The sequence below is a fragment of the Pseudorasbora parva genome, chromosome 13 (genome assembly GCF_024679245.1).
Source record: "Pseudorasbora parva isolate DD20220531a chromosome 13, ASM2467924v1, whole genome shotgun sequence".
Classification (NCBI taxonomy): Eukaryota; Metazoa; Chordata; class Actinopteri; order Cypriniformes; family Gobionidae; genus Pseudorasbora; species Pseudorasbora parva.
Genome location: NC_090184.1, coordinates 40,417,588 through 40,429,018, shown reverse-complemented (window position 1 = coordinate 40,429,018; position 11,431 = coordinate 40,417,588). Strand labels below are relative to the sequence as shown.

The 11,431-nt window shown below is 35.9% G+C and overlaps 1 protein-coding gene and 1 long non-coding RNA gene across 2 annotated transcripts; one reads left to right on the top strand and one right to left on the bottom strand.

Annotated features, from left to right (window-relative positions):
* LOC137039154 (uncharacterized) lies at window positions 1-9,924 on the top strand. The gene is made up of 6 exons (XM_067414402.1): window positions 1-68; window positions 172-218; window positions 333-390; window positions 6,736-7,062; window positions 8,238-8,360; window positions 9,057-9,924. Exons 1-6 carry the CDS (start codon window positions 17-19, stop codon window positions 9,104-9,106), a joined length of 657 nt encoding a protein of 218 aa, XP_067270503.1. The 5' UTR covers window positions 1-16; the 3' UTR covers window positions 9,107-9,924.
* Window positions 3,358-6,101, bottom strand: LOC137038296 (uncharacterized). Its single transcript, XR_010897449.1, has 3 exons — window positions 5,916-6,101; window positions 4,990-5,041; window positions 3,358-4,535 (listed from the first exon to the last, which is right to left on the bottom strand). It is a non-coding gene; the product is annotated as an uncharacterized lncRNA (long non-coding RNA).
* Window positions 9,925-11,431: the final 1,507 nt, after the last annotated feature.

Here is an 11,431-nt window from a genome sequence, read left to right as displayed (position 1 = left end):
CACAATCGTTTGAGGCATGATGAAGCACCTTTTTCGGGTCCCTTTGATGGTTGTAATTTTAGCTTTGCGTGAGTATTGCTTTCTCCTGTATTTTCCTTTATAATGTGTGGAGGTAATAAATCATATATTAAAAATAAACTAAAATAAACTAATGTTATTTGTTTTATACAGAGAATGCAAAGACTGAGTTGACTACTGAACAAACTATAGAGACTATGGTATGCTCTCTCTCTCTATAGTCTTTTCTCAGCACTGGCTTAGACTTACTGTATTATAGAAAATAATGTTATATATTTTATTCATGAGTTTTTTTATGTGGCTTTGTTGGACAGGAAAGCTATGAAGACTTTGGTTACGATTATGACTTGCAGGATATACACTATGCGATAAGTATGATCAAATGTTTAATTTTTCTCGATGTTCTGTATTAAAGGTCCTTGAAATAATAACAATTTATAATAGTAACAAAAAAGCCCCAATCTCGCATCCGGCATAGGGGGGGGAATTGGCCAATCACAGGTGTTCAATTTGGAATCACTCACCGCTCCAGCGTTTGTCCAGGGCGCTGAGTTCAGTTAAACACGCGCAGCAATCCTCTGTAAGTGCAGACGGTGTGAAAATAAGAGATTCGTTGTATACAAACGTCACTGCGGAACTTTGTGAGATTGCGTTTATTGATTGAGTGACATTCACTCTTTTAGTGAATATAAACTATATTACCACCACTACACGCTTCAAAACACGGACCCATCCACATACAACGTTACATGCGGGATTCACTTGAAAAATGTGATGAATGACACTTATAAACATTCTTGTCGAAAGGTGGCTCCTAAAAATGTCAGGAAAACACGATTCAACGTGAACGCAGCGCCCGGGACAACACCTGTGATTGGCCAATTCCGTTGTAGAAGTCTACAAACATGTCTGTGATTGGCTACATTACTCACCGAGCCGAAAACACGTTGGAAATGTAATCATTTGACGAGTGCAAATACAGATACACACTGGATCTTTTGCTAGCTCCTTTTCGCTGATAATATGCAATTATTGCGAATTCTTACAGAGGATTACAGATCACAGACAATCAGTTATGGGCAGCGTTTCACTCTAAAAGCAGAAGCTGCAGCAGGTGGCAGTGAGTGAGAATACGTTTTCTGTTGAATACGTCATTGCTTCATTCTGAGTATCGCTTTCGGACAAAAGTGGTTCGAAACCTCGCGGCTCTTGTGGGGTTTGCAGTAGGCATTTGCATTGGTGTTGAGGTGTTGGTTGTATGTAGTAGCGATATCATTATATATCATAGCTTATTATATATTATATTACATTATACTTAGTTTAGTAGATTATTAGAGTAAATTATACATAGTTCAGTAGATTATTAGAGTAAATTAGCCTATATCTAGTTGTAATACCTATACTAGCCTACGTAATTTTATATATATATATATATATATATATATATATATATATATATATATATATATATATATATATATATATATATATATATATATTGGTAATATATATATATATATATATATATATATATATATATATATATATATATATATATTAGTAGTAGGCCTAGTGTTATTATATATATATATATATATATATATATATATATATATATTATTGCTATTATTATTATTATTATTATTATAAGATTAGACTGTATAGGGAAAGCTTTTCCCATCCCTGTTGCAGTTTGCTGTTCCACAATTCCAGTCCCATTAGCACTGCACTCACAATAATTTATTTACAATCATTCTGGGCATTCACTGTCATCACTAACCCAAAGAACTACTGAATAGTAGAACACAAAGTTGTGTGTTTGTGTGAGTTGTGTGTACATAGGTTAATACAAGCAGAGTAAAATACTTTATTAATACACAGGCAATAGAAAAGGGGTGTGCCCACACTATGATAATTTGGTTGCTCAGGATGAATAGATTTGTGCGCGATGCATTGCTTTGCACAGCAGGTGTCACTAGGGAGCACACTGTTTCATGAGGCTTCCAGGAGGCTTCAGGTAAATGAACCTTTTGGTGAACCAATGGGCTGGAAAGCCTCAGTGGTTCAGGAAGCCTCATTTGGCCATCACTAGCTATTATCAAGTCCGTCTCAAGCTCAGAACAGCGATGACTATGCGGTCAGTGGACAAGCCTCCCCCTACCCCCCTTCTGGCACCGGGCCTGGTTTTGTGAGTTTTCGCCAAGTACCCCAGAGTGCAGTCTGGACGATGGCGCCCCGCCCACATGCAATTTCATTGGTTTACAATACAACAAATCTTATTGGCGTAGACGCTTCAAGCCTGCGCATGCGCATTCCTTAATGTGCGATTTAATGAATGAACCACACGGAATAGATTCATATACTGTTTTAAATGAAACAAAACGCAAAAACGAGCGCTTGGTGACGGTACCTCCGGCATAATTAAGGCTAATAGAGCTGTTTAACATTTGGCTTCTTCATCAGGTTCGGTGGATCAGCACAAACCCGGATTTTACGCAAATGAAAATTAATTATTAACTAGTATTGGACACCTCCGAACACAAACGGCTAATTTTAGTTTAAAGCATGATCAATCGTTTATACGAGATTGTTGTCCAATTGTATAAAGTGCTAAAGCGGTATAAAGTCTTTCCCTGTTAATAAAATATGTGGGGCTATGTATGTCTAATTTATTTTAAAGGTCCATATTTTATTGTAGGACTAAATAGCTAAGTGTCAACGGGTTAACATGTGACAAATTAGATATTAAAAATCCATTTATTTATACCCTCGCATTGTGCATGCTATAATCTGTGTACAAACGGGATGAAAATAATTTTCACTCCTGTAAATCTGTGCAACACTACCCAAGGACTTGCAGTAAATACCAAGAAGAGAAGTGATAGAAACATTTATTGCAATACGCATTTGAGCACATAAATACCCACAAAGAAGTTACACCGTGTGGAATATTTTAATAATAGATTTTCATATATTAAAATTACTTAAATCAAAATAGATTGGCACCTTATTAATATTTTGTATTTCCTTTATGTGTGAATAAGTTTAGCTATACATATGTTAATACAATAATTTGCAATATATGTGCATATTTTAATTTCTAATATATGTTAATATATTAGTTTTCTATATATGTAAATCTTTTGAATTATATATTAATGCAGCAGTTTAATATATTTTACATAAGTGTGCCTCCATATATGTAAATATTTTCATTTTATAAACATCATTAAATTTGTAATGAAAAAGTCATAATTTAATATTTTCCAGACAATGCAAAAATTTTGACCCAATGGATAAAATCAAAATTTGTCTGCAGAGAACACATGCTAAACAACAATAGTTTGTGATTTTTATTGATGTTAACAAAAAGTAAAAGTACAGAGAGCATATATAAACTTAACTGCACAAAAAATAAAATTTTGCAAATCCAGACACAAATAGACTTTAACTCAAAATACAAAGCTTTAATGTAAACTTGGATTTGCAATAGGCCAGTCTCTTTTCTTTAATAGAGGGTGTGCGCTGATGTCACTTTCCCATTGGGACACGACCCTCAGCTGGACTGAGTGGCAAAACATTCTGGAGCAGGGCTGCCTTTAATAAGAGAAATTGCAGAAATGGGAGCAAAACAAGCTTCTTTTTTTTCCTGAAATAAATTAAAATGTATTTGGATTCAACAGTGATTATTACAACTCGCCAGAACCAGTGTTTGGCCAGGATTTAGACTTTCAGACATTTATATGTAACTGATTCCGATGCGGGGGAAATATATAAAGCAAAGCCTGTGAACACTTTATCTGCTAAACAAATACAATAAATACAGTTTAGGTAGCTCTAAATCCAGATGATTATATAATCGTCATATTACCCAGGCTTAAAAATTGTTAACGCAATAAGGCATTTCAGACATAACATCTGACTTGATGTGTGGTCATACTTCTAGTTGGGATTTATTGGTGAAATACAGAGTTCTGCACTGTACACATTAGCTTTCGAAGAAAAACTGGGTTTGTCTATTTAACCATCCACCTTTGTAGAACACGATGCTCATTACAATGGATATTTTTTAATAAACGCTAACAAAAATATAAATATTTAATTGGCAAATTGTCAATACAGTATATGACCTAGTATATGATTTTAGCCCAAAATTTTACATATCTAACATAAAATGTTCTGATGTCTGGATTCAGGTTGTTTCTGCGAATAGCAGCAATTTATTTGTTTGTCTTTCTGTAGCTTTCGGAAGGTTGTACAAAGATTGCTCTGATTTATTGTTGAATGTGCAATCAACTGTATCTATTTGCACTATAACCCTTTCCCAGATGTGTTTTGGGTGTTGCGCTGTTTTTGCAGCATTCACGCTGAACACCAATCCTGCCACTCAGTGTTTTTGCCACTCAGTTGGTGTAATACAGTTACACGCCGTCTACTGGGGCATCATGTGGATACACTTATATTGGAACCTCAGTTCTACCAAACTGTTGCCTTCTCATGCCGTTCTATGGCAGCATCTGAAACAAGAAAGAAGATAAAAAATGTTGGATTAGTCAGTGGCCACTTGAGGTAGTTGTGATTAAGTTATTTGTTGCATTCTGCAAGTTTCATAGCTTAAAACATCCTCCTCATTATAAACAAAGCATTGATTTAATCAAAAAATGGATGTTGCAGGATCTGTAATTATATTAGCACGAGACTGCTTCCAGAGCAAGACATCAATAAATACTATTTTGACAAAGAGAACTGATTGTCTCCTCTCCAACAATAAGCTGGGGTGTTCTGGTTCAATGTGGCTGTTGTCGTGTCATCAAGGTGGATGATGCACATTAGTGGTGGAGGAGATTCCCCCCTTCCATATGTAAAGCACTTTGAGTACCCAGTAAAGCGCTATATAAATAACTATTAAAAAAAACATAACCCCAAACTTTTGAATGGTACTAGTGCATGTTTGAGATTTTACATACGTACCGGTACATAGGACCTCTGAGATAGGACCTGCAGTCCATCAGCATGGAATAATCTAGAAAAATAAAAATGAACAATTTGTCAAAGTGCCAAAAAAATATTGTTTAAAATGTCAGTTTTAAAAGAAAAAATGCACGTTTTTTTTATATTTATTTTTTTAGGTTTACTAATTTAGTATTGTTCATTCAGTGTCACTGTACATACTGTTTGACATTTGGATGTCATAGGCGTCTCAAAATGAGTAATAAAATATATATCATTTTCATTTACAGATGCAAAGTGATACAGGTAAATGTTGTGAAAAAAAAATTATATTAACTTATTTAATTAGCTTTTTCAGTTCACCACCTGTATTTCTGTAAGGCTAAACCTTACAGTTTATGGATAGATGCTATATAAATGCTACATGTACAGCATTATCTACTGTGTTTGTGTACAAACTGTATTCGTAGTTTAGTGGCTTTCAATAATGCACATTCATATTATTAAATGTATTAAAGCTTTCCTTTGTTGTAGAGGTTTTTTCTGTCACCCCTGAAATCACAGAACATTTGATCCATATTTGTTTACCATGAGAGACCAGAACAGGTTTCAACTACTTGGATTTTCGCACTCTGCGAGGTCCGTTAGGTTAAATAAATGTGCTTATTGCTATCATCCATTGACAAATTTATCAGCAAAACCTTTTTCATAACTATCAAAACCTCTCATCTAAACATAAAATATGATTAAACGTTCAAAAACAATAGTTAGCCTAAATTACCTCTTTTAAAAAATGTTAGTTCTGTTTTGCATATCTACTTCTTCAAAGACACTAACGTTACATTTATATCAAGTAAATATAACATAGAATCGTTTCAATTAAAGTTAAGAAAAGTGTCAGGAACAATAATGTTTATTACTTGTGTGATTTTATGGACTAAACTCACCTTAAAAGCAGCGAAAACAACAGCGAGAGCCGAAGTTTTACTGCATGTTTGTCGTTTCCCCACACAGATGCAGGTGGCTCGTAGGTAGATCATTTCTAAAGACGTACATTAAGGAATGCGCATGCTCAAGCCGCAAGCGTCTACGCCAATAAGATTCGCTATATTATAAACCAATGAAATTGGGTGTAGGCGGAGCGACACGTGTCGCCCCGCCTTAATGTGTCGCCCCGCCCCATCGTCCAGACTGCACTCTGGGGTTACTCGTTTTCGCTGCATTCGCGCTGTTAACCAATGCTGCCTCTCAGTCTTTCTGCCACTCAGCGGGGCGTAATCACGGTGACGTCACGTGCATTCCCTCTATAGTTCCAGCATTGAACTCCATCCATTTTTGTATGGCAATAACAAGAAAATCACTAAAACGTGATCATTTCTACATTATTATTTAGTCAAGTGGCGATTGATACTAAATAATAATGTAATGTACTGCACTCTTTTGTTTTTCGATTTCAAGGAGAACACAGCAGCATACAATGGCGATAAACAAACTCGGTTTACATACTGCAGTAAAAATTGTGACTCCAGTGGTTCAACCACTATGTTAATGCTGATTTAACTCTGATGAAAATATTGCTTCAGAAAAAATTATATTTACAAAAAATAAATAAAATAATAATAATTGTGGACAAGCATTCTGGACTCTATAGTTGTCCAAGTAAATAAATGATTGTCCAGAATTTTTTTTTTCTCTGTCGTTGGCACAATTTTAGCTGCAGATATTAGCGTTCACATTTCACCAGCATGTTTATGTGTTGTGTTTTAGAGGTTCCAGTGCCGAACATCACAGTGCCGAACATCACAGTGTACCGACAGATGGAGGATAGAGAGCGTGATAGTGTGATAGTTCTGTGCATGTTTCATCAAATGGCTGCAATGAGATACAGTTGGTGGATGCAGACTGTTAAGCTGTCTGTGGAGAGTGAACTGAACTACACCAAGGAAATAGTCCAATGCTCTTCTTTAGAGAGTAGACCTTGTGTGTTTATGGTCACTGTGAGTCCACCTGCTTCCTTCACCTGTGTGCATGAGATTCATACTGATGAAGGAGTCAAGAATGTGAGCAGTCAGACCTACCATTACAAGCAGTCAGGTAAAACAAATACATCTCTGCTATAGAAGTTTAGATGTTACATCCCTGCCTAGATAATACAATATTGCCATGTGTTTGCATTTTCATATATATATATATATTTTTTTAAATCTGTCTTTCTCTCTCCACCTTTCTTTCTTCCTCATCTGATGATGTTTGGGATGTATAATTAGCTATTTAACCTCTTAAACCATTTTTGGGATTTCTGCCTTGATTGAAAAGCTTAAAGTTGTACTGCAGCGCTGGAAAGATGAATCTGTATTTAAACTGGGTCATTAATGTAGTAGAAATGTGAAATTATTTTTAAATGTGGTGCTTTCTAGACTGAGAAAAGACAGAAAATGTATTTTTGTCTCATGGGGATGAAAGGCTACAATTCCCAGAATGCTTCGCTGCCCTGTGAGGCCACCGCTACTGGATTTCAGTGACTGAGTTAGAGAACAGACATTACAATTAAATACTGAACGTGCCTGTTCAATATAATGATTGAGATGCCGCGTGAGTCTCACAGCACTAACTCAGATTAGGAGTCAGATTACATTTAACGTCATAAATGAACTGATGAGCTCTCGAGAGCTGAGGAAATCGCGACCACATTCACGGTATACATTCACAACGCGTGTTCAGTCTGACACGTTTTCAGTTCATGTCTTTGGAAGCTTGACTTTTATAGAAATTAATTTAAGAAGTAAAAACACTTACACTGCTTAGCATCAGTTTAAATGAATGCCTGCAGCTGAGCTGTGCAAGTGTGATCTCCATCCCCCCTGTGCGGGTTGAAAACATGTGGAAATGGCTCCCTCTGCTGGCTGTAGTCTTTAGACTCTGGCCAAACACTCCAAAGATGACACAAATATCGTCATTTTGCATCACAGGAGGAATTTTTCCAGAAATAAAATGCATAAATCTCTCGTCTCAATGGGATATGAGGGGGGAAAGCACAATCATTTGATTATACTCCAGGGTTTCTACTGATATGAAGCCATATGCTAATCGCTGAAGTAAATGTTTTACTTCAAGTAAATGTTTGAAGTTACATAAAACACTGCTAAACAATTCCCCCCCCCCCCTCCCCACAGTATAGAGCTGATCTTTTTATGTGTCTGTCTGAGAATGTATATTCAAATGCATACAAGCCAAAACGTATTTTTGTCCATCATTATATTTCCACGCAGTTTTGTATCATCATGAGGAAGGAGTATCTTTATTCTACATCTGCTATTCCTCCTCCATTGCTGTTGGTCTCTTCATCATGAGTGTGGCAGTGATCGTGACCAGCATCAGGAGCAAAGATAAAGGTGTGTGTTTCAGTCAGATAATCTAAAAATGAAAATTATAAAAATGCATCTAAAGAGCATAAAAAGATAAAAATGGATCTAAAGAGCATAAATGCATCTAAAGATGCACAAAAAGAGCATCTCAAAATGCTTTATTATACATTTAATTTCATTACTGGCTTCATCGTGCTCAATTTTGGCTGCTAAAGATGCCTTACAAGAAGCTCAAATACAGGCTTTGGTTTATGAGGTGAAGATGAAGAGAATGAACAGAGTTTCTCTTCCTCAATCTTTTTGCTGATGACAGAAAGAGCATAACACAATGTCTACAGTCAGAGATCAGTATAGTTTCCTGAAAGTGTAATTAAAATCTCACATCCGTTTTTGGTGTGAGATGCTGTCTGATGTTGTCTTTTAAAGACAAACACGTTGAGGAGGTTAACTGTACTGATGTGTTTCTGATGAGTTTGTGTTCAGGATTAGATTTGATCAGTTCTTTAGCTTTAGTGGTTTTCCAGCACACACACACACACACACACACACACACACACACACACACACACACACACACACACACACACACACACACACACACACACACACACACACACACACACACACACACACACACACACACACACACACACACACACACACACACACACACACACACACACACACACTAACTAACCCAGTGTAGTTTGTTTGTTAACACAGACTCCATCAACACCACAGCTGTTACAGGCAATGACTACATGGATGCATAAATCACCAGAAGACTTTCTGAAGAGAGAAGAACAAACTTTGGTAACACAATAAGGTTTTATTTGTTAACATGAACCAATAATGAACTTCCCTTTTACAGCATTTATTAATCTTAGTTAATCTCAACATTTACTAATTATTAATATCCAAAGTCGAGTTAATACTAAATGATTATTATTAAAGGTGTATTATTCAATTTTTTACTGTAAAATATCCAAAACCCACTAGGCCAGTGCTATATATTTTGTTCAGCTGAGTTATTACAATATCCCAAATGTTTCTATTTGTAACTATTTGTAAATTGTGCGAAATTTACTATTTTAACCAAGAAGCCGGGAAGTCTGAGGGAGTCGCCTGTCAATTGCGTCATATCTGTGTTACCCTCGGTTTCCGGTTTTATTTTGCAGAAGCTTTTTACTCTTAGCAGTGTGAACAAGTGTCACAGCGGCTGCTGAGCGAACGCACAGAATAACGACATCATTTTAAACACTTAAATGTATCTGATATGATAAACAGAGCGGAAATGGCGCCGGCTATTGTGTCCCGTCATAATGAAAGTCCCGTTGCTCGTGAGCCGTGTGTTGCGTAACAATCACTCCAGCGGCCGTGCTCAGCTCCACAACACTCGGTCCTGCTCTGCTACTACAGTAACGTTAATAACCGCATCCATGAACATGATTTCTGCCATGAGTCCTATCCTGATTCTTCTCCACCGGCTGAGAGATGATCACATGTCCCAAGATTCTGCGCTCAAAACTTAGCGTCATCGAACTACGCCTTCGTTTCGAATAGGTGCCCTCTAGCGGACGGAAAAGTTACATAGTGCAGCTTTAACTAACATTAACAAATGCTGTACAAATATATGTATTATTATTAATTTATGTTTTTAAACTTTGTAAAAATATAAGTGAAAAACTAAATAATTGTTAATTTAACATTTTGCATTTCTTATTTTATTTGGAATGTATATATGAATATATATTACATTATATATTATATTATATATATTATATTATCATTTTTAATACAATTTTAGAAAAATGTTAATTTGTTACATTTTACTTGATGATGCAACTTTAGAACTGTGCACTGCTGCAATTTAAATACTTTTTCATTACGATAATTTTCTTGTGCTGTAACATTCCCTTAATTGTACGATAAAAATGTCTGCTAAATGATTGAATATAAAATAAATGCTTCACTTACTGCTGTAGCTTTAATTTCTGTCTATGTACAGCAGAAAGCAGTAGCTGTCTGAAAAGACATACAAGAAAATGTGAATTGCAGATGTTAATTACAATGAATAATAAAACAAATGAACTAATACATACATTAAAAAAATGTACAGGGTGGCAATGTGTTTTTTTTTTTTTTTTTTTTAGGAACTGGGAAATGAATATGACAGATATGTGCCAGTTCTGTTTTCTAACTACATCCAGTAGGGGGCAGCTGTGGTTTAATACTGCCATACTCATCTGAATCATATTCTCTATGCTTCCCTCAAAAATATATTTTGTTCTGTGAACTAAAGCTCAAAAGAAAGAGGAATACATAAAAAATCCTACAAAAATACAACAAACCCAAACTAAATCTGCATGTGTACAGTATACAGTATATATCTGCATACAACTCTACAGTATGCAGTCATGTGCAAAAGAAAGTACACAAACTAACCATAATAAAAAATCATCTGGTTGGCAGGTCTTAAAATTAGGTAAATACAACTTCAGATGAACAACAACATGACATATTACTTCAGTGTCATTATTTATTTAACAAAAACTAGGCCAAAAATGGAGAAGGCAAAACGAAGTACAGCCTTACTGTTTCCATAGGAATTAAGAGGGTAAGTATGAGTCACGTACTGCTGATCAGAACAGATCGATGCCCCAACGCCAGCGCTGCATATTAGCATATTTAATTCGAATTTTGTGATTTCATAACACTGTGCCAATTCGCGATTCCATTTTAACTTGAAGCCCCCGATTAATCACACAATGTAATGGTCTGGGTGCATGTAGCTTTAAAACTCATGTTTGAGGTGTCCTTGCATTCATGGGGCTAATGAAGGAGGCAAATATTCTGTGCCATTCTGTTCTGCTTTAAGCTTTTCAAAAACAAAATATGATAATTAACGGTAACCTGTGTCATGTGAATAATTTACGAGATTATTAATGTCAATGGTTAGGTTACAACCAAGCCTGCCGTACACGTCCTGATAAGTGAAGCCAAAGCGCCTCGATCGCATCCAGGTGGCGCATCCATTCTGGTTCTGGTTCTTCTATCTAAATCAACTAGTGGCATTTGAAACAACCATGGAGGAATTG